We start from the raw sequence: 24,087 nt of genomic DNA on the forward strand, positions 1-24,087 counted from the left end.
AATTACAAAAGGGAGGCTTTTGCAAACCAATCATGTCACTTAACTTTGTCTGGATTCCTGGGAGCTGACAGCTTCTTGGTCTCATAATAATAATAATAATAATAATAATAATAATAATAATAATTTTTTATTTATGCTCTGCCCAACTGGCTGAGTTTCCCCAGCCACTCTGGACAGCTTCCAATCAAGTGTTAAAAACAATACAGCATTAAGGCAGCTTTTTCAGAGCATCAGAGGTTAATCCCCTGCTCACACTTTTCTCGGGAGTGAATTCAATAGTCAATATTTATGATGGGCAATCATTAATTACCACGTCTAGAAAAAACCATATAAGGTAGCTGCTGAACATGTATTTGCAAATATTCTACTGTACACAAAGAAAAAAGCACAAGATACACCAAAGGACAGGTTATTATTTCTTTAATTTTTCTTCCTTATTAGCTGTTCCCTATTGTTCAGCTCAGGCCTCAGAATGATTATATAACATTTGGGAGAAAAGATGCATCCCAGCAACCCAACACCAGAGGCTAAGATGGAGAAGATCTCCACAGCTACCGTATATTTTCCTTTGGTGCTCAGATAGGAGGGAATAAAGGACAGCCAAACACTGCAGAAGACCAACATGCTGAAAGTTATAAACTTGGCTTCGTTGAAACTGTCTGGTAACTTCCTGGCGAGGAAAGCCACAGCAAAACTGACAGTTGCCAGGCAACTCATGTAGATGAGGACACAGTAAAACATTGTTACAGACCCTTCATTACATTCTAGTATAATTTCTTCTGTTATTGAGTGCATGTCCACATCTGGGTATGGGGGAGAGGTTGCCAGCCACACAGTACATATGCCTGCTTGAACAATGGAGCAGGAAAGGAGAATGGAGTGGCCTAGTCCTTTCCCCACCCATTTCCTCATCCTGGATTCTGGTTTCGTAGCTATGAAGGCCAAAAGCACTGTGAAAGTTTTTGCCAGGACACAAGAAACAGCAGTTGAGAAGATGATACCAAAAGCTGTTTGTCGGAGGAGGCATGTCACCTTCTCAGGTCGGCCAATGAAGAGCAATGCACAAAGGAAGCAGAGCAGGAGAGAGATGAGGAGAGTGTAGGTGAGGTTTCGGTTGTTTGCAATGACAATGGGTGTGTCGTGGTGTTTCATAAATGTACCTAGTACCAGAGCTGTGATCAGGGAAAGGAAAAGAGAGAAGCAGGCTAAACTGATGCCCAAAGGTTCTTCATAAGACAAGAAGCTGATATCCTTGGGTAGACATGCATCCCGGTACTTGCTTGGATATTCTTTGTCTGGGCATTTATAACAGTCATTCATATCTGGAAAAAATAAGGAAATGATCTTTAGCTCATATTACATCAGCTCCCTGAAATGTTGACTATCTGTCTGAGAAGAAAAGAGCTCTATTCAAATGAAAACACATGTTTAATACTGTCTGATGCTCTGTAGTCTGGTATTTTTGAATTTAATTGGTTCAGAGCTATTGGTCATTCCTCCTCATGATTTTGGAACATATCATTACACTAGCCTGGGTGCAGCCTGTGTAAGTCAAAAGGAATGAAAAGCCCCTTCTAGATTTGATTTGAACCACATACCATCCAACTACTCTCAATTCATAGTCATTCTCATTAGATCAGCATATTTAGATTATCTGAAGTGCAATGATCACAAAGAGGCAGGATCTCACACTCAGTAGATCATCTCCTCCTTTGAACATTAAATCATCCATCCTTACAGCACCTTTCAATGCTTAGTACTGAGTCTGGATCTATTTAACTATTTATTTCTCTTACCATACTGGTTTGCAATCTTCCCCTCAGCACATGGGATGCAATCATAGCAGCAAGGTGGCTGTCCCTCCTTCACTTTCTTGCTGAATCCTGGAAGACATCTCTCAGTACAGACAGAAAGAGGTTGACTCTATTCCGTAAATGAAACAGCAGAAGGTTCATCAAGAAACTAATGAATTTGGAATCCTTTAAGTAATCGAGCCTTTCTCTACTTTACTAAACTGACACAGCATTTCAGTACAGTGGTACCTCTGGTTAAGAATGTCATTCATTCCAGAGCTCCGTTCTTAACCAGAAACCGTTCTTAACTTGAGGACCACTTTAGCTAATGGGGCCTCTCACGGCTGCCACTAGATTTCTGTTCTCATCTTGAAGTAAAGTAAAGTAGTACCCTTAAAGGTACTACTTTCCAGGTTAGCGGAATCTGTAACCTGAAGCGTTCGTAACCTGAAGCGTTTGCAACCCGAGGTACCACTGTAATATGGAATGGCTATACAGAGAGCAATTGCTTCTTCTGGTATTAGTAATAGTAATTTTTGAAGTTATGTGATATTCTCTTGACATTGCTCTGGTATGTGCAGTACCCCATCTGTTCTGCAAAGATTGCTCTGTCCATTAAGGTACACTTTGAAGTTACTCTAGTTTCCTTGTTAATTTTGTTATTATTGTTACTTTTGATTATGTTGTCCACTAGGTAGACAGCTCTAGGTAGATACTAGGTAGATGCTGCCTAAGGAAGAGTTTTGAATGTGCCACCCAGAGTGGCTAGGAAAACCCACCCAGGTGGGGGTATTGTTTGCTGTTGTTGTTAAATTCAATCTTTTTGAATTCCATTAAAAATATTCTGGACAAATACATGAACTGGATTGAAGCAATGCCATGCCTATGAGAATTCTTGGAATTCTCAGCACGTTAAGAAAACCAACAATTCTCAGCACGTTAAGAAAAAAATATACCTTTGAAAACATATTTTGAGATCCATCTTTTTATAAATTGATTCATCTATTCCTAATGCTCTGTCTCTTGCTCTTCACACATTTACTCTCATGTCTGTGAGTGTGCACACCCTCTTGTGGTGGAGAAATGTACCCAGAGGCTCTAATTGGCTGAATGACCGACATTCAAATGAAGGATTGTGTGATGCAAAATCACATTTGCATGGATGCAGCTTGCAGCGGGGACTGTTAATGGTTGGAATTAGGCTGAGACAACTGAACTTTTGCTATTTTCGTCTGAAGTAGGATTCCCCGAAGCCATATTTACACTCTTAGCCTTGCTTAACTTCATTTTATAGTTAAAATATAGTTTTGTAACCTCCTTAATAAAATATTTGCCTTCATTCCTTGCGTGGCTTCTAGCAGTAATCTTTTGGCTCTTAATCTGGTACATGGATGCTTTGGTCATACACAGCTCAGTAACTTGCAGCTCTAAAGGCAGTGAGAAGACCTGCAGGTGGATAATGATTGCTTATTCAATACTGAATCTGTTTTGAATTAGCAAAAAATGCAACCCTACCTGGTTAAACCAACTGTGCCATGTTATGGCATTTGCATCAAGGATGAATGATTGGTCTGGTGGAGCCTGAGGATCTATCCTCCCAACTCTCACTCTGTGAAAACTTTGGTTGGTGAATATGACCCAGTTGTTAATATCCAAGCTAGATGCTGCCTCCCCATTCTGGTTGATGAAGACCACATCTCCTGCTGTATTGTTAAATGAGATGCTTCTCAGAAAGTGATGGAGCTAGATTGAAAACAGAGAAAGAAAGCAGAAAAGAAAGGGGTATAGAAAAGACTGCAGTCTAATGCAGGGACGATCATTTTTTTTCCTCTGGAAAGAACCTACAGCAAATGGTGGGGGTGATTTAGTTAATTGACAGTCGATTCAGGCCCAAGCATGGAGAGAGCCAACCCATTTTCTTTCATACACATGTATCTCTCTCAATCTTTCTTACAACCCTTCTCCCTCTGCATTCCCACAAGTTAAATATGTATGAGTAGAGAGGTTTGTCCCGCTCCCTGGTCTCCCAGAAAATCTCAGAAGACATGGCAGTGGTGTGCAACCACCTGTTCTAAGGAAGGATTTGGTTGATACGGGATAGAGGGAATGCTGAACATCTCTCCCAGCCATTACCACTGCTTCCTATATATCAGGGGTGGCCAACTCCCATGAGACTGCAATCTACTCACAGAATTAAAAACTGGCAGTGATCTACCCCCTTTTGGGGGGTTCAGGTCAAAGTTGTTGAGCATTTTTAGAGGGGGAGGAACGACCATTTTTGGCAGATCAGGCCAAAAATGTTGAGCTTTTGTTAGGGAAACCAAAGTTGTTGAGCTTCTTTGGAGGGGAGCCACTGATCTACCTGTGATCTGCAACAGACGGCCAGTGAGCTACTGGTAGGTCATGAGCTACCTGTTGGACGTGCCTGCTATATACGAATCTCATTTGGCTGCAAAGCTTCCATCATACAAATACTTTATCCTGAAACACAGGGTGGTACCTACTCACAGAAAGACACAACCACCATGTCCCTTTTTTATAGGGTCTGCTGCTATTTGCCAGCAGCACAATATGTAGGGAATTATCTAGGATACCACCATATCCGTGCCACCTCCTACTCTGTCAGCAGAATTATAAATTCAGTTCTGGGTTTTCTTCCTAATACACCTGCGCAAATGTTTGAACTCTGAGAGGAAAGAGCAAGCTAATAGGATTTTGGGAACCCATAGAGTGTCAGGAAGTAACAGGGCTTTCACAGTTGAGGATGTTCAGCCTTTACCTGCCAAAACTGTTGATTCAGATTCTTCGCTTTCTCTTTGTATGCCATTCTTCTATGTCTGAGTCTGGATGTGGACATGGCATGTAAAGCATGGGCCATAGCGTAGACAGCACAGTGGATGCTGAAACTGTGGCCTGTCATGCTCATTTCAAAAAGTGATCCAGGAAGGTTCTCCAACTTCTCTTCTCCGGTGCAAATATTCCCCTCTGCCTTGTCTGCAGTGATATCTGGGAACACACATTCAAAGGCCTGTTGCCAGAAGTCCCTGATAAAACCGTCCCCATCTGTGCTGGAAGGGTTTCTGTGCACAAGATACTGATGAAATCCTGGTGGGTTTCTAATGTGAATTTCAAAGGCTATAGCGCCATTGAATATTCCTGCATCCCAGTACCTTTGAAAGACAAATGAAGCAAACTCAACCTGTGCTGTTATTATCCATACTTTACTTTCTACATTCTTTGTCATGTCGTCATGATCTGAAAAGTATGAAAGCGATCTTAAAGATGCCATGGAATAAGATTCTCCAGAAGCAATCACTACGTTAGCTTTGCTGCTAAAAATTTTCTGACTTATTGTTGCCCCCTGTGTTAGCATGCCAGAAATTTCAGAAATAAAACTAAAATTGGGGATTCTTTCTATGAATGCAAAGCAGACACCACTCTTGCTAAACATTGGGGAAATGGTTTGCACAAATCTTTCTCCATTGTCATTGTCCGTTGCAATGACTCCAATCCACGTCCACCTGAAATGCAGAAGCAAAGAGAGAATTCCCTCATACTGAAGGGCTTCTGAGGGTGCCATCTGGTAGAAGGGAAGCCCTGGGCTTTTATCATTCATCACTGGAGCAGAGCCATAAATGAGCTAAAGAGGCAATGGAAGAAGAGAAGAGGCAAAGTATTATTTGCAGAGCTCTTTCAAACTATTCATATACATTATGTGATGAATCATGTTAGTCAGACATGCCCTTTGCCACCCACCAGGTGTTGCATTCCTTTCTCATTTATACTAAAGACACACATGCAGATGGCCTGAAAATTGGGGTCATCTCCCATTCCAGTTTGTTAAGCATTTGTTCTGTTGACCAGAGAGGGGCAATGTTCCAATTTTATTTTTATTTTTATACCCTGCAGAATTTGGCAGCGTCTTCTACGATGGACAAAACTGATTAGAGGGACACACCATGCCCCAAACAGAGGATTGCCTACTCCTGTATTGGACATTATTTACTGTAGCCATGTCAGAATCGCAACTTGGGTTGAATGCACATTTCTTCTCTCTAGGTTCTTTCATCTTCACAATGCTCACACCCCAACACACAGCAGAACTACCATTTCTGCCTCTTCTTTTTCAAAACTCCTCAGACATTATTTATGAACAATTATTTCACTTTGGAACCAGTTTCTCAGTGCTGTTACTGTTCTCCTGCATAAGTGGATTATATCTGCAATTTGTCATACCTTCAGAGTGTATTTAATTTGAAAGTCTTTCCCCCAAACATTCACATATTGGGTGTGGTGTCATGGCTGGTGATGAAGAAACCCACTCTCCCATCATTGGCCTTTGGGATTGCCTTGAGGTGTGTGTAAGAGATTGAGGGGGGTGACATATTTTTTTCTGCTATTACAGAATTTCTTTCCCCTCATTTAGGTTATTATATTTTATATTAATTCTGTACCACCTTTATTTCCCAAGGATCTGAAGGTGGTGAATATGGTTCTGATTCCAATTTCATCCTTGCCCTAAGCTAGTGATACACTCTGCTAGTGCTGTGAATTCAGCCTCTTTCACTATGCAAGCTAAGAGATGTAGTGTACATGGGTGCCCTACCTGCGGAATCTTATAGATATCCAAAACAGTTGCCATATAAAAGGAGATTTCAGAATCAAGTCCTCCTATGACCCCAGCCAGATTATTTTCAACATCACATATATAGTTAGGAACGAATTTCTCCACTCTGGATAAAAGCAGCAGTGTCGCAAAATATGTGTTTCTTGCATTGTTATAGCTGTCATATAAGTGAAAGCCCAAGGTGATATTGGGTAGGAAGTGAGGGTCTTCATTGATCTCCTTTACAGCAAATGCCAAGGTCAAGATGTGCTGGTAACCTTTGGGTACCACCCTAGAAGAAGAGTTGCAAACAATATCAGAAGGAACTGATATATAATTTTACATATCAACACAGTAGTTAATCATATCGACTTCAGGGGCGTTAACGCCCAGTCCATTCTATTGCTGAACAATTCTTATAATCAGCAAGTTCTTCCTGATGTTTACACAGAATCGCCTATCTTGCAACTTGAATCTATTGGTTCTGGTCCTACCCTCTGGAGCAAGAGAAAACAAGCTTGAGATATTTGAAAATGGCTATCCTACATCACCTCAGTCTTCTATTTTCATAGCTAAACATACCCAACCCCCTCAATGTTCCCTCATAAGGTTTGGCTTCCAGACCCTTGATAATACGTGTCACCCTCCTCCGCATATGTTGCAGCTTGTCAATATCCTGAACATAACTGAACACAGTACTCCAGGTGTGGTTTGAACATGGCAGAATAGAGCTGTTCTATTACTTCTTTTGATTCTGGCACTATACTTCTGTTGACTCCTTGATCCTTTTCAGACATATCATTGGCAATCCAGGTGTTCTCCATCTTATATTTGTACAGCTGGTATTTCCTGCCTAAGTGCAGAACCTGACATTTGTTCCTATAGAAATGCGATTTGTTTTTTTGTCCCAGTTCTCCATTCTATTAAGGCCAATGGTATCTAGACCAGGGGTTGCTAATGTGGTGCCATAGGAACATTGGAACCCCTGGGGTCTTTCCCTGAAACATCTGAAGTCTTTTCCTAACATTTAAAAAGTTTCTGAGCTCTCTCCTGTAATGACCCCTTCCTTACTCATGAGGCAGAGATGGTGGTTGTAATTCACAGAATTCTATACTTCATATTATATACCATCATTTTGAAACAAATTTTAGCCTAAGATCAGGAAATGAAACCATATGAGCATTTAGGTTCAGAACAAGTTTTTTTAATGCATTCTCACTAACACTCCTGTTCAGATAAAGTCTATCAAAACCAGCTGTTCAAAAGGGCTATCTCAGACACCCACACCCACACACATTTCTATACATTTACCGGTATATTCATTTCCCTATTGAGAAATGGGAGCTTCTACGGTATTCTTTTAATTCACACAAGACTCTTATGGATTTTACATCAGCTTATGCCCCACTGAAATGAAAAGTGGTTATCCCTAGGTCAATGAGTAGAGGTTTGCAGCCTCAGTCATTATTCTGAGACTGCAACTCTAGGTTTGATCATTCCTGTACTGTAATAAATGAGTGGCTTAGTTCTTACACAAGCTCTTCAGGCAGCGCTGGTGGGGGTTCCTCAGTGAATGTGGCTGGAGAAGAGATGAAGCCACCATGGGAAACAATGCCACCAATGAAGAACTCTCCTGGCTGATGATACGTGTGAAGTGGACGGTGTGGACTTTGGAGCCTGCATTTTGCTATGTGAGCCTGACATACATTGTAAGAAATCAGTTCCAGCAGCAAGAACACTAAAACCACCATTCTCAATACAAAGGCAACTGGTTGTTCTATGCAAAAACTCTGTTTTATCTTCTCCAAGATAAAAATGGTCTCGTTTAAATGGTAGTTTATTTTCCTGAGACGATGCAATGTCGGAGTATCCAAAATCAGACTGGTGGATCACAAGTCTGATTAATTCTGATTAATTTTAATATACTTTGCATTAGGTTTACCAGCGGCCACTGTAAGTCCCCATTGTTTTTTGAGAAGCAGCAGCTCAAATTATAGCCCTGTTAATGAGCCCTGCTTAGAATTCCCTCTGGAATTGTTGAAGAAAATGTGTTTGTCACATATTCAGAACTGTTATTTTAATTTCCCTTTCACTTGATAATAAGGGACCACTGTTGTATTGGGGAAGGAAGACGTTAGAAGCTCATTATGGAAGACCTTGTAACCAATGTAGTTTCCAAAATGTGTAGTCAGCAGACTGGAATTAGGGTCCCTCCCTGGTCTTTGAGTCTAGGATACATGATCCACTGCTTCCCTTAATCAGAGTACTCCCTGGGGAAAATCCAGGGAGAACAGCTACATGGGCTCCTCTGTTGGCTTTGGGGAACAGTTTTGTGAAATAGACTTGTTCATGCTTTAATTCTTTCTTATAATAAGCTTTCCCCTGCTGTTTAACTCGGGCCTCAGCAAAACAATATAACATTTGGGGAAGAAGATGCAGCCCAGTAATCCAAAACTAGAGGCCAAAATAGAAAAGATCTCCACAGCCACCATGTACTTTCCCTTGGTACTCAGGTAGGTAGGAACAAAGGACAGCCACACACTGCAAAAGACCAACATGCTGAAGGTGATGAACTTGGCTTCATTAAAACTGTCTGGTAACTTCCTAGCTAGGAAAGCCACAGTGAAACTGACCATGGCCAGCATTCCCATGAAGCCTAGGACACAGTAGAACATGGTGACTGATCCTTCATTACATTGCAGTACAATTTCTTTAGTCATTGAGTGCTTGTCTAAATCAGGGAGTGGGGGAGCAACTATCAGCCAGGCACTACAAATCATCATTTGAATGAGGAAACTGAAAAGAACAATGGAGATGGCCAGATTTCCCCCCACCCATCTTCTCAGTCTGGAGCCTGGCTTGGTAGCCATGAAAGCTAGAACCACTATAGTTGTTTTTGCTAAGATGCAAGACACTGCTACTGAGAAGATGACTCCAAAAGCAGTTTGTCGAAGGAGGCAGGTTATTTTTGTGGGCTGGCCAATGAATAGCAAAGGACAAAGAAAGGAGAGAATGAGGGCTAGGAGGAGAACATAGGTGAGGGTCCGATTGTTGGCTTTCACGATAGGAGTCTCTCTGTGCTTGATGAAGATCCTAAGCACCAAAGCTGTAATGAAAGTCAATAAAAGAGCAAACGTGACCAAACTAATCCCCAGAGGTTCATCGTAAGACAGGAAGCTTATATCTTTTGGAAGACATATATCCTGGCCAATGTTTGGATACTGATCTTCTGGACATTGAAAACAGTCATCTATGTCTGAAGAAAGAAAGAAAGGAAGGAAGGAAGGAAGGAAGGAAGGAAGGAAGGAAGGAAGGAAGGAAGGAAGGAAGGAAGATATTAATTACAAATTCTTAAAGAGAGTCAGAGGTGGTCGGATGGCTTCCACAGTCTTTTTGCTTCATATCCCTCTTTTTTATTTGACTCGCCAAAGTCTCTTTTGGCTGACAAAGACAAGGCCACACCGCTCCCCCCCCCCCCACATTTTATCATTTCTGACTCAATGTCATTTCTATGAAATAATGCAAATACTTGTGCACTTTGTTAACTACTTCAGTATTTTGATGGAATTCAATAGAATAACCGCTGACCCGAATGGGTGGTTCCACACTTTCTGATTCTGCAGCTGTTACTCAGCTCATTTTAAGGGTGAATCTGTGTGCATTTTTTAACCTTTCTTACCTTCCTAGTTGGAAATCTTTCCTTCTGGACATGGAATGCAATCATAGCAACAAAATGGCTTCCCTTCCTTCTTGGTCCGACTATAACCTGAACCACAATGATCATTACATATAGAAATGGGCCGAGTCTGTCCATAAATATTAAAATATAATGTTTTAGGAAATATTGCGAACACTAGAAAGTATTACAAATGCAGTGGACTTTTAGAACTTGAGTCCTTGGCTCATATTATGGTATGGTATGGTTTATTTACCATATTTTTCGCCCTATAGGATGCACCGTCCCATAAGGCGCACCTAGTTTTTTTTGGGGGGGGAAATAAAGGGGGGGAAATTATTTTTTCCCCAGGCGTGGGGCTGGGGTGGGGGAAGCTCGAGCTTCCCCTGACCCCAGCCCCCAGAACAAGCAACTCTCAGCAAGCCGTGGGAGCCTGGTGCCGGGCTCCCGTGCCTTGCGGAGAGCTGCGCGAAGCCTGGGCACGCTGAGCTCAGCGCTCCCAGCCTTCGGCATGCAGGCAACTCTCCACAAGCCGTGGGAGCCCAGCGCCAACAAGGCCAACAAAACAGTGAGCAACATATATATAGTCCATATATATGTTATTAAATCAAAACATAAAAAGTCATTAAAATCAATAAAATATTTAAAAACAAAACAAAGGAATGTGCGTCGAACAATAGAAATGGTTTGACTCAAAAATTGTTAACAGTGGCCAGGGTAAAGCGGTGCATTTTCACCAATCCATAGTAACTATAAATGAGGTTGTTTGACATCCCACTGTGGGGAAGGGGACATATTTTGGGAAATGCCACAGATAATTCCCTTTCCTAGACTACCATCCCCCAGGTTTCTGAGGGTGGCAGAAGTACCAAGAGGGAATATTAATAATTAAAAGCTTATGTGCGGAAAGAGGCAAGATATGTTGAACCTAAATAATCTTATAAATAACACAAAACTGTAACTGTGTGACTCAAACACTTAAAATGATTATTTTAATCAAAAATAATTTAATTTAATTACAAAATTTAATTACAAAAGTCAAAGCATCCTGGAAGAAGTGTGCCTTCACCTGTTTCATTGATATGTATGAAGTCCACACTCAAATTATGAGAGGGTTACATTTTGGGGATACATACATATATACATTTTGCATATAGTTAGAACACATGGAAGTCAGTGGTGAGTGGAATTGCCAAAGTCTCCCCTGCCACCCCCAGAATGAACATTAATTGGCACATTATTATTCAACTACAATGTGAATGTTCAGATTGAAAGCCATAGTTTGAATTGGGTCAAAAAATTTACAGAATGTTGAGAAACAACTATGGGACAAGTGATGGAAAGAACCCTGAAAGATTCAGAGAACCCACCTGGTTAAATGGGTTGGGCCATACAATGGCATCCTCATGAATGGTGAATGTTTTTTCCTGGATACCCAGGGAGTCTATCTTCCCAATTTTGACTCTACGAAAGGACTGATTTGGAAACATGAGCCAGTTTATAATGTCAAAGCCAGCAATTAATTCACCATTTGTGTCAAAACGCACCTTTTCTCCTGCACTGTTGTTAAATGAAATACTTCTGAGAATCTGATGGAGCTAAATAATGAAAATAAGATGGAAGATACATACAAAGCTCAAACTATGTTATCATAAACAGGGTGAAAGTATAACCAAGGCACAGGATTATGATTCCATTAAAGCTTTTTGCAAGCTAATGTTAGAAAAAGCAAAAGGTCACTTAAAACTTAAAACATCAAGGAATATTGCCTACATCTGCAGCACTATCACCATCCAGCCCTGGGAGTCTTTCCCAGAACATGACTTTGAGAGCAGCAGCAGCAGCAGCAGCAGCAGCAGCAGGAAAGAGAGGAGTTCAGGAACACTTTTATGCAATGTGATTTGCTGTTTTTAATTGATTATAGATTAGTAATTCGGATGCTGTTGCTGCTTGTGATATTGGCAAAGCTAATGAGAATACAGTGGTACCTCGGGTTACATACGCTTCAGGTTACAGACTCTGCTAACCCAGAAACAGTGGCTCGGGTTAAGAACTTTGCTTCAGGATGAGAACAGAAATCGTGCTCTGGCGGTGCGGCGGCAGCAGGAGGCCCCATTAGCTAAAGTGGTGCTTCAGGTTAAGAACCCTTTCAGGTTAAGAATGGACCTCCAGAACGAATTAAGTACTTAACCCGAGGAACCACTGTAGAAGGAGATACTTAACCAGTAAGGCACCTTGGGAAGAGCTTTGGCTCAGTGGTATGGTACCCACTTGAGGGCTGCCCCAGGTGCCATCCGGGGGGTGCCATCCGTGCCGCCCCCGGGAACGTGCACTGCTCGCCACACACCCCTGGGATGCGCACTGTGCGCCACCCCCCACAAAGCACATTGCACACACACTGCGACATGCACTATGCCTCCGCGACCCGCAACAGCCACGCCCCTGCCTGTTCGCCACTCCTGGTGCCAGAGCATGTTGCTCTGAGACTGATGGTACATACTTTGAAGGCAAAAGATCCCAGGTTCAATCCCAGGCAACTCCAAGTAGGGCTGGGAAGGGCTTTAGCCTGGTACCCTGCGGAAGTATTGCCAGTTAGTGTAGATAATACTGATTGGCATGGACCGTAAGTCTGTACTCGGCAGAAGGTGACTTTCTTTGTAATGTAAGACACTCTAAATAAACCTTTGAAACCCTAGCCCCATCTTGGTTATTTCTTTTCTTTTGCTTAAAAAAAATGTATTTCAAGCCCACTCTACACTTCGAAATCCTAGCGTGAAGTGCAATACATAATCAGACCTACATGAAATAGCTGAATAAAACATTAAAAAACCAACAACAGAAGTCAAACAGATCCAATATGTCAAGCATGCCCTTCTCTACCAAAGAACAGATTAATTTATAGCTAATCAAAGATTTGATCAGATAAATGGTGCCATTTACCATTCCCATTCCCCTCATTGAATGGTTGAATTAAATACTGGACAAAATTTCAGAGCAGCACCAAGTTATGAAACTCCTTCCCCCCAAAATGCACAGGTCCACAGGTGAAGGGATGGTAAGAAATTCTTTAACAAACTACGGGGAGATTTGTCAATCTCTGGGGTGGGGTGCTGCAGAGGGGCGGAAACCAAATGCTAGATATATTGTAAAGTTTTTCTCCGAAAATCAATTTCTTGTTAATCTCATGGAAGGTTGGGAAAGCTCGCCCATATTTCCGCACCAAAATATATGAAGGTATCTTCAGGACATTACCTGCCACGGTTGTGGATTTGGAAGCTCCCATCTTGCTCCCTCTGCCATTCCCCTGAGCTTTAATTGGGATGGATGTCTGATGTGCAAAGCATGTGCCACCGCATAGACTGCATTGTAGATGGTGTAGCTATGAGCTGTCATTCTCATTTCAAAAACAGACACAGGAAGTGCCTCCATTTCCTCTCCCCCAGTGCAGATTTGCCCACCTATATTATCTGCCACTGAACTGGGGAATGAACAGTTAAATGACTCTTCCCAGAAGTCCTTGATAAAACCATCTTCTTTTTCTGTGGTTGGGTTCTTGATCTGAAGGAACTTCTGGAAAGCTAACAGATCCACTGAGTGAATGGCAAGGGACAGAGAACCATGAAGGAAACTTATGTCCCAATTTCTTTGGAATGGAAATGATGTGATATCCATCTGGGCTGTCATGAACCAGACTTTACCCTTAGTCCTCATTGGTATATGCTCAAATTTTACAATCTGGGGCACCATTTTCAATACCATCATCGTCTGAATTTCTCCATGTACAACCACAACATTCGTAGTGCTTCCCATAATAACCCTGACACAGTGAAAGCCCTCCCCCACCATGTCAGTGATTCCACTGGAAGATGTTAGCTTTGGGAATGTTTCTATGAAGTCAAAGCAGATGCCACTCTGGGAAAACATTGGAAGTACATTGTCTATAAAACCTTCTGTATTTTCCCCATCTTGAGAAACCACTCCAATCCATGTCCACTGGAGATGCAGCAGTAACTGTATAATTCCTCTATATTGATGGTCCCCATTCGGGAACATCTTCTGGAAGAAAACTCCTTGAGACTTTTTATTCATGACTGGGGAAGAGCCATATATGAGCTAAGGTTTTTTTTTATATTAAAAAAAGGGAGAAAAAGAAGAATGGTTTTCAATATGAAATAATTGTATGTACTTGTGTTTTCTTTCTTCTGCACATTTCTAGCTGGGGCCATTTAACGGTTAAGTATATCCTGCAGATAGTAGGATTGAATTATCTGTTCACCTATTGGAGTCTACTTTCCCTGTGTATTTCCTGCAAAGAACACTCTGAGGAAGCAGGCCCCTGCAACTAGCAGGACTGAAACCTCAACTCACCAGATACTGAGCCTAGGGTATATAATTGCTCAGTTTTACAGTGTGCTTCAATCTGCTGGTTTGTACAGCCATGTGAAAACAAATCTCATTCTTCCTACCAAGAAGAATTCTTCCCCTCAACAACCCCAGATCACTCCTGCAGGGCAGGCCAAATCTGGGACTGTTTCTAATTCATCTAGTTCCACCCAAATTTGTCCAATTCAGGATTTGGGCTTTGGCTACATCTGACCCCCAACCCTTGCAGCTTTTTACTGATTTCTCTTTCCGTGTGTATGTGTTTTAAGATTGGGAGGATTTGTCAATATTTCTCAATATTTCTCTTCAGTTTCTTATTTATTTATTTCTATACCACTTTATATTTTTAATAAGAATCTCAAAGCGGTTTACAGCATATTAAATCAATAAAACAACAGCCAGGCAATGTTCCTCTGGCCTCATGAGGAGCCTCTTCAGTAGGGCCTTTCAGGGAGTGGCCTTCACACCTCTTTCTAGGGCTGGTGAGTCCTATTTAAGTTATTTAACTGCATGAATGAGGCTTTTTTTTAAGCTTCGTGAAAATTTCTCCTAAAACACAAAACTTGTTGTATTCAAATTTTGCCTAACATGCACATCTTTGTAAAGCAATATTCACGAATACAATGCAATTGAAGGATATTTTTTACTAATGTGCATTTTTTATGCACACTTTACCTTAATCTGTGCATTTTTTTGACACATTATTTGATTGGAGAACTGCTTTGCAAAATTCGGAGAAGTGGGACATTCAAAGAATGGCTGCATTTCATGTATTGCTTCTGAAAGCATGAATTTGGTGAAATTCAGGTGTGAATGTATTCAGATCTTACTTGTGGTATCTTGTATGTAGACAGGATGGGTGCCATGTGAAGACAGACATTAGAGTTAGGTCCCCCAATGACTGCTATTGGAGTGCTCTCAGCATCACATTTATAGTTAGGGATGACCTTGGCCCTTCTTGAGAGAAGCTCTATTGAGGCTTCGTAGGTCCAGCTTGCACTGAAATGGCTGTTATAAATGTGGAAGCCCAGGGTGACATTGGGCAAGATCTGGGGAGTTTCATTGATCTCCTTTACAGCAAATGCCAAGGCCAAGATGTGCTGGTAGAGGTGAGTCAGCACCCTGTATTGAGAGTTAGATGCTGCATCAAAGGTAATCTACTTCAGATTAGAACATTGACTACTTTTCAGTTCAGTATCCATTTCAGATACTGTACAAAAACAGGTTGTAATCTCACATCTCACAGACTTATAAAAGTAAACTGGTTCATGAATTTTTGAATTTTAATTTGTAATGTAATACATGTTTCAAGCCTGTTTTGATGCCACGTGGATGTCTGCAGGCAAGACTGGACATTTGTACAAGTGTTTGTCATGGAAACCAATATTTTATGCTTCGTAAATGTTTTAAAATTCTTCAATAAAATTTGGAATAAAAGAAATGAGTGTTCGAAATGGGTAAATCATTTTTTTTTAATACAACTACAGAAGACAAAATTCAATAAGGTGTTTTTATTTATTCTGACTTTTAGTAAATCTGGATGAAACGTGCACCTACTTACATATGGTCATCTGAAAATTCCTGAGATGGGTGTTTCTCAAAGGATAGGGTATCTGAAAATATGTAGATCTGAGAAATAATGCCAGCAATGATGAGGTCTCCTGACTGATAATATTTGTGAAGAATAGGGATGGGTACCCTGATGGAACATTGAGGAATATGATGAAACTTGCACATCCCCTGCACCAACAGTAAGAGCACTAGGAATCGAAACACTACCATCTTGAAAGGTGCTCTTTATTTAGGCACAAGTTCACCTCTTCTGTTACTGCCATTCCCGTGATCCTGAGCAGCAAAGCCTAACTTGAATGGTCACTCCAACAGCTGATTCAAAGCCAGACTCATGAGTCTCTGTATGTCTATAGACCCAACCAAATAGAGTTCATAGTTATTAATAAGACCCTCCAGTCTTAGTTTCATCATTTGCATGTGGGCAGAAGAGGACCCTAGGGCAGGATAGAAGATGTAATTCTGAATAATTACAGGAGAGGTAATCACTTGCTTTGAATCACAGATGCTGTGCAATATTTTAAAGAAAACATGTTTATCATATCTCAGCCAAAGCCTTTTCTTAAGTGGGAGAGACAGATGCTAGGCGCCTTCTTTTATTCTTTTTAGTCAGCTATTGATATTTAGAAAATTTTAGAAAACAGAAGTACTTCAAAGCAATAATAATTATAATGTACTCCCATATTATTCTGAAAGGGTGATGTCTAATCCAAGTCATGCTCAGAGCATGCCCATTAAATTCAAGGGAGTTATGGATTATATTTATGTGGATGTACTCTGAGTATGAGTAACAATGGTTATCACCAAGGGTGTTGAGAACTGCATATTTATATCACTCGTTGCAACTCAAAAAACATCATTTGTGAATTGGAATGTATCTGTCAATCATCAATTATTTTGATGCAATTGAAATCAGTAAGATTTCAGGTGTGTTGGTTGACTTGATGAGGTACTTGATTATTCTTGATTTCTTCTTGTTAGTTGTCCCCTGCTGTTCAGTTCTGGCCTCAGCAAAATGATAAAGCATTTTGGGGAAAAGATGCAGCACAGTAAGCCACCACTAAAGGCCAAGATGGAGAAGATCTCCACAGCCACCATGTGTTTCCCTTTTGTGCTCAAGTAAGTTGGGACAAAAGACAACCACACACTGCAGAAGACCAACATGCTGAAAGTGATAAACTTGGCTTCATTAAAACTATCGGGCAACTTCCTAGCTAGGAAAGCCAAAGTTAAGGTTGCAATGGCCAGGAAACCCATGAAGCTCAAAACAGAGTAAAACATGGTATTTGACCCTTCATTGCATTCTAGTACAATTTCTTCATTGATTGAGTGCATGTCAACATCTGGGAATGGGGGACAGGTTGCCAGCCACACAGTAATAAAAACAGTCTGAACAAGGAAGCTGGAAAGAACAATAAAGGTTGCCAGTTGTTTTCCCACCCATCTCCTCATCCTAGAGCCTGGCTTGATAGCCATGAAAGCTAGAACTACTATTGTGGTTTTGGCTAATACAGAGGAAACTGCCACTGAGAAGATTGCACCAAAAGTAGTTTGCCGTAGGAGACATGTCACTTCATCTGGTTTGCCAATGAATAGCAAAGCACAAAGAAAGGAGAGGAGGAGAGAGGACAGGAGAACATAGGTGAGGTTCCGATTATTGGCTTTGACTATGGGAGTGTCCTGGTGCTTGAGGAATATTCCAAGAACCAAAGTTGTGATTAAAGAAAATAAAACTGCAAATGTGGTCAATATAATCCCCAGAGGCTCATTGTAAGCCAGGAAGCTTATGTATTTTGGGAGGCATCCATCTTGGCCAATGTTTGGATAATGATCTTCTGAACATTGAAAACAATCATCCATGTCTGAAATCAAATATGAAAAATAGATATAATATGATATTTAAGTATGGCATTCTGTTCCTGAATGAGGGTAGTGAACTTGAAATATCAAAAATTAATTTTGTAGTACAGTGGTTTTTATTTTATAGTACAGTACATTGATTATTGCCTTCATTTTATGGATCAATGGTCTTGTTAGACACTAAAATTCATTTTAAATTGCTGTTTAGGGGGTGTTTTTTATTGTCTGGAACGGATCAATCCACTTTTCCATTACTTTCAATGGGAAACTGCACTTCAGGTTAAGAACACTTCAGGTTAAGAACGGACTTCCCGAACCAATTAAGTACTTAACCTGAGGTATCACTGTAATTATAATAGAAATTCTGCTTTCTCATGGGTCCCAGGAAATCCAGAAATATAAACAAATCTCAGCCATCCTGCTAGTGGCTGAAGGTGTCACACATCGTGATTTGTGTGTTCGGGACTGGGGCTTGCACAGTCTCTTTGTTTCAACTGATCCAACCCACTAATATTCTTATCATCTATGTATTTGTCTGATATTCTCTTCAGTCACCCAAGTTACCTCATGTGAAATATGTGGAAGACAGCCCTGGATTGTTTGACCCTTTCTTTATTTCTACTTTCCCTCCTATAAAAACTACACAAGACACTCTCCGTATAAAGTTTAAAGAACAAATAACTTGGACTTAGTATTCTTGCAGTTGCAGATTATTATGTTCAATGCCGGTAGGAACTACTTAAATTGCTAATAGCTTTTACATAGACTGTAACAGTTTGATCTATGTAAAATAAGAAAATAAGAAAATTGTCCAGTAGCACCTTAGAAACCAACTAAGTTTGTTCTGGGTATAAGCTTTTGTGTGCATGCACACTTCTTCAGATAACTCTTAGGCAGACAGCAGCAGCACACAACAAACCTTCTGTTCTAACTGTTAAGACCGTTCAGCTAACTGCCATAACTGCCACAGAGTGTATGACATCACAGAGTTCTATGGTTCTTGCCATTAACCCTTTACATATGCTTTGTGTGTGCTAACATTTCACAATTTTGAATGTTAGAGCAATTAGTTTAAGCATTTAAAATGCTGATGGGAGCAAGCTGGATTGTAGCTGATATATTTATAAAATAAATAGTAAGGTAAAGGGACCCCTGACCACTAGGTCCAGTCGTGATCGACTCTGGGGTTGCGGTGCTCATCTTGCTTTATTGGCCGAGGGAGCCAGGGTACAGCTTCCAGGTCATGTGGATAGCATGACTAAGCTGTTTCTCGCGAACCAGAGCAGTGCACGGAAACACTGTTTACCTTTCCGCCGGAGCAGTACCTATTTATCTACTTGCACTTTGATGTGCTTTTGAACTGCTAGGTTGGAAGGAGCAGGCCGAGCAACGGGAGCTCACCCCATCGCGGGGATTCAAACCGCCGACCTTCTGATCAGCAAGTCCTAGGCTCTGTGGTTTAACCCACAGCACCACCCACATAGTATCCATCTGTAAATAGGTGGCAACTGTTAAACAGAACACATCTACATACAACATTCCTTACCTTTCTGGTTTGAAATCTTCCCTTCTGGACATTGAAAGCAATCATAGCAGCAAAATGCCTTTCCTTCTTTTTTAGCTCTTCTATAACCTGAACTGCAGTGATCATTACATATGGAAATGGGGCATATCTGTTAATAAATGATAAAGTATTTTTTTAAAAAATCCAAAAATAGGTTTATAATAATAATAATAATTTATTATTTGTACCCCGCCCATCTGGCTGGGTTTCCCCAGCCACTCTGGGCGGCTTCCATAGAAACAAAAAATACAGTAAAATATCACAGATTAAAAACTTCCCTGAACAGGGCTGCCTTAAGATGTCTTCTGAATGTCAGGTAGTTATTTATCGCTTTGACATCTGCTGGGAGGGCGTTCCACAGGGCGGGCGCCACTACCGAGAAGGCCCTCTGCCTGGTTCCCTGTAGCTTTGCTTCTCGCAATGAGGGAACCGCCAGGAGGCCCTCGGAGCTGGACCTCAGTGTCCGGGCAGAACGATGGGGGTGGAGACGCTCCTTCAGGTATACTGGGCCGAGGCCGTTTAGGGCTTTAAAGGTCAACACCAACACTTTGAATTGTGCTCGGAAACGTACTGGGAGCCAGTGTAGGTCTTTCAAGACCGGTGTTATGTGGTCTCGGCGGCCGCCCCCAGTCACCAGTCTAGCTGCCGCATTCTGGATTAGTTGTAGTTTCCGAGTCACCTTCAAAGGTAGCCCCACGTAGAGCGCATTGCAGTAGTCCAAGCGGGAGATAACCAGAGCATGCACCACTCTGGCGAGACAGTCCGCGGGCAGGTAGGGTCTCAGCCTGCGTACCAGGTGGAGTTGGTAGACAGCTGCCCTGGATACAGAATTGACCTGTGCCTCCATGGACAGCTGTGAGTCCAAAATGACTCCCAGGCTGCGCACCTGGTCCTTCAGGGGCACAGTTACCCTATTCAGGACCAGGGAGTCCTCCACACCAGCCCGCCTCCTGTCCCCCAAAAACAGTACTTCTGTCTTGTCAGGATTCAACTTCAATCCATTAGCCGCCATCCATCCTCCAACCGCCTCCAGGCACTCACACAGGACCTTCACCGCCTTCACTGGTTCTGATTTGAAAGAGAGGTAGAGCTGGGTATCATCTGCATATTGATGGACACCCAGTCCAAACCCCCTGATGATCTCTCCCAGCGGCTTCATATAGATGTTAAAAAGCATGGGGGAGAGGACGGAACCCTGAGGCACCCCACAAGTGAGGGCCCAGGGGTCTGAACACTCATCCCCCACCACCACTTTCTGAACACGGCCCAGGAGGAAGGAGTGAAACCACTGTATAACAGTGCCCCCAGCTCCCAGCCCCTCTAGACGGTCCAGAAGGATGTTATGGTCGATTGTATCAAAGGCCGCTGAGAGATCCAGCAGAACCAGGAAACAACTCTCACCTTTGTCCCTAGCTCGCCGGAGATCATCAACCAGCGCGACCAAGGCAGTTTCAGTCCCATGGTGAGGCCTGAATCCCGATTGGAAGGGATCCAAATGGTCCGCATCCTCCAGGCGTGCCTGGAGTTGTTCAGCAACCACGCGCTCAATCACCTTGCCCAAGAATGGAAGATTTGAGACTGGGCGATAGTTGGCCATACTGGCCGGGTCTAAAGATGGTTTTTTAAGAAGCGGTTTAATGACCGCCTCTTTCAGCGGCTCTGGGAATGTTCCCTCACAGAGGGAAGCATTCACCACCCCGCAGAGCCCATCGCCCAGCCCTTCCCGGCTTGCTTTTATTAGCCAGGATGGGCAAGGATCAAGGAGACAGGTGGTTGGTTTCACGCGTCCAAGCAGCCTGTCCACATCCTCGGGGGTAACGGATTGAAATTGATTCCATGCAACTTGACCAGACAGAGCTCTAGCACTCTCCCGCCCCGGCCCTGCTCCCACGGTGGTGTCTAGCTCCTTCCGAATATGAGTGATTTTATCTGCAAAAAACTTTGCAAAATCGTTGCAGGAGATCTTGGGGTCTTTACAAGGCCCCGGTGGTAAAGGTGGTTCCGTTAAATTGCGAACCACCTGAAAGAGTCTCCTGCTACTATTTTCTGCAGATGCAATAGAGGCGGTGAAGAAAGTCTTCTTCGCCGTCGCTATCGCCACTTGGTAGGCTCGACGTTGAGCTCTAACCTGTGTCCGGTCAGATTCGGAGTGAGTTTTCTGCCACCGACGCTCTAACCGTCTCAACGATTGTTTCATCGCCCTCAGCTCCGAAGAAAACCACGGGGCTGTTCGGGCTCCATGCAATCGGAGAGGGCGCTTCGGAGCCAGACAGTCGATAGCCCTGGTTAACTCCGCATTCCAGCGGGCCACCAGGGCCCGCATTCCAGCGGGCCACCAGGGAATCAGCTGAAAGGCCATCAACATGGGCTAAAGCATCCCCTACCACTCTCTGGAAACCATTTGGATCCATTAAGTGGCGGGGGCGGACCATCCGAATTGGTCCCACCTCCCTGCAGAGGGGAAGGGTCGCGGAGAAGTCCAGTTGCACCAGGAAGTGATCTGACCATGGCACTTCTTTTGTTTCACTTTTACTTAGTGTCAGATCACCCACGTCACTAGAGGTGAACACCAGGTCTAAGGCATGTCCATGACTATGAGTTGGGCCAAACTTATTCAGGGACAGCCCCATGGAGGCCATGCTTTCCACGAAGTCCCGAGCAGCCCCTTGTAAGGTCGTGTCGGCATGGATGTTAAAATCCCCTAGGACAACCAAACTAGGTGTCTCCAGGAGAAAATCCGCCACGACCTGAAGCAGCTCGGACAGGGAATCCTTGGTGCAGCGGGGAGGTCGGTACACCAAAAGGAATCCTGTACTGCCCCTATTGCCCAACTTCCAGAACATGCACTCAGAGAGCTGGATCTTCCCAGTAGGACGCCTGGTGCAAGCTAGGTTGTGGAGCTTTTATTTCATTATTATTTCTCTGCAGTGAACGAATGGGTTGATACTGTCATAAGGAAATATAATGAATTCTTGAGTGCACATAATGTTTATGTGGTGAACTTCCCTATAACTGGAGTCCTTTACCCACATTAAGAAAACATGAGACAAAATTTGCATTATGACAGTGTTGCTTGAATTCTGTACATTTGTCTCCAGCATTCTAACATCCACTTCAAAATCTGGAGACAATGTGACTTTTTGAACATTGAGGAAATTATTCAATAGATCCCAAAATATGCACAGTTACTACCTGTTTAAACTGGTTGGGCCATATGATGACATCCTCATCAATGATGAAGACATTGTCCTGGTGAACCATGGGCTCAATCTTTCCAACTTTGACCCTGAGGAAGGAGTGGTTTGGAAATGTGATCCAGTTTATAATGTCAAATCCAGCAAGCAATTCGCCATTTTGATCAAAGGAAACTGTTTCCTCCACACTGTTGTTAAAAGAAATACTTCTGAAAACATGGTGGAGCTAATTTATGAGGGTGAAAAAATAGGAGGCTGTACTTAAAAGGTGCAAAGCATGGAAATACACATCAAGGTTATAATCTATCAGACATGAAGATTTTGGATTATGTTTCCTTGAAAGGATGTATGTAGGCTAATCCTGGTAGAAATGATAGTAAACCACCTAAAATGTCAGGAGATGTATTTATTTCCCACAGTGGCCCTGAGATAGTGCTTGATTATGACATATGCCCTTCCAAGTAAAGGTAAAGGACAGCTCGATGGTTAAGTAAAACTTGACTTATCTCAAGTTTTATCTCATCTCGCTCATCTCGCTTTAGACCGAGAGAGCCGGTCTTTGTCCACAGACAGCTTTTTGGGTCATGTGGACAGCGTGACTAAACCACTTCTGGCGCAATGGGACACCGTGCTACAGCACCTGGAAATGCTGTTTACCTTCCTGCCACAGCAGTACCTATTTATCTACTTGCATTGGTATGCTTTTGAACTGCTAGGCTGGCAGGAGCTGGGACTGAGCAATGGGAGCTCACCCGTTGCATGGATTTGAACTGTCGACCTTACAATTGGCAAACTCAAGAGGATCAGTGGTTTAGACCACAGTTCCACCTGCTCCCTGGTTCCAAATACAGCACAGTGCAGGAGGGATGTTGTGGCAACTATGAAAATGTGCTTTCCCCTCTGTGTTTCCAGTAATTCCTCCCCTAGAAAAAAAAATTGAAGAATCCACACCTACCCACTTACCCCATAATCACTAAAATGAAAAGGTGCTCACTAAAATGAGGAGAGGAAACTTTGAGTTTTCCTCTTGGTTTTTAGACTTGAAGAGATAGTTTAAATGCATGCACATAGATACCATTGCTAGGTTAATCTGGAATGGCTGTGGCCAGCGCTGATGTCACAAGCAGCTGATGGGAAGATCAATAATCTGCTAAAGCATGGTTGGTGGAAGGGAATTGTTAGGTGGCACAGAAGGCCATGGTGCAAAATTAAAATAAAATAAAATAATAAAATAATAAAATAAAATAAAATAGTGCTGTGTCTAACTTTATTGTTGGAGGTGGCAAAATGTCTGGGGTTGCTGCCCCCAAGAAGTAGGAATGGAAGTGAGACAGTGCCATGGAGCAGCAGCCCATATAAAATTCCTCCCAGATGGGCATGTAGGACCCACAAAAGAGGAAATGTCTGGGAATTCCCGGTTGTGGTACAGAAATGAAATGAAT

The 24,087-nt window shown here is 42.4% G+C and overlaps 2 protein-coding genes across 4 annotated transcripts in view; both read right to left on the minus strand.

The window, feature by feature from the left end:
• Positions 1-191: 191 nt before the first annotated feature.
• Positions 192-23,730, minus strand: LOC310662900 (vomeronasal type-2 receptor 26-like). Of its 3 annotated transcripts, none has more exons than XM_083410240.1 (6): positions 23,609-23,730; positions 22,644-22,737; positions 4,573-5,433; positions 3,309-3,536; positions 1,797-1,923; positions 192-1,322 (listed from the first exon to the last, which is right to left on the minus strand). In XM_083410240.1, exons 1-6 carry the CDS (start codon positions 23,611-23,613, stop codon positions 421-423), a joined length of 2,217 nt encoding a protein of 738 aa, XP_083266366.1. In that variant the 5' UTR covers positions 23,614-23,730; the 3' UTR covers positions 192-420. The 3 variants fall into 3 exon arrangements, with proteins under 3 accessions (XP_083266366.1, XP_083266367.1, XP_083266368.1); XM_083410241.1 differs by lacking the exon at positions 23,609-23,730 and adding an exon at positions 23,303-23,322; XM_083410242.1 differs by lacking the exon at positions 23,609-23,730 and adding an exon at positions 23,303-23,313 and having other exon boundaries at positions 22,644-22,833.
• The window catches only part of LOC310662916 (vomeronasal type-2 receptor 26-like), a 29,127-nt gene continuing 22,710 nt past the window's right edge, over positions 17,671-24,087 (minus strand). The window contains exons 5-6 of the mRNA XM_083410280.1: positions 19,434-19,520; positions 17,671-17,889 (exon numbers count right to left, since the gene is read on the minus strand). The gene's annotated coding sequence lies outside the window, so the exon portion shown is untranslated. The remainder of the gene's footprint in view (positions 17,890-19,433; positions 19,521-24,087) is intronic.

The sequence above is a fragment of the Podarcis tiliguerta genome, assembly GCF_965153285.1.
Source record: "Podarcis tiliguerta genome assembly, chromosome: 13".
NCBI lineage: Eukaryota > Metazoa > Chordata > Lepidosauria > Squamata > Lacertidae > Podarcis > Podarcis tiliguerta.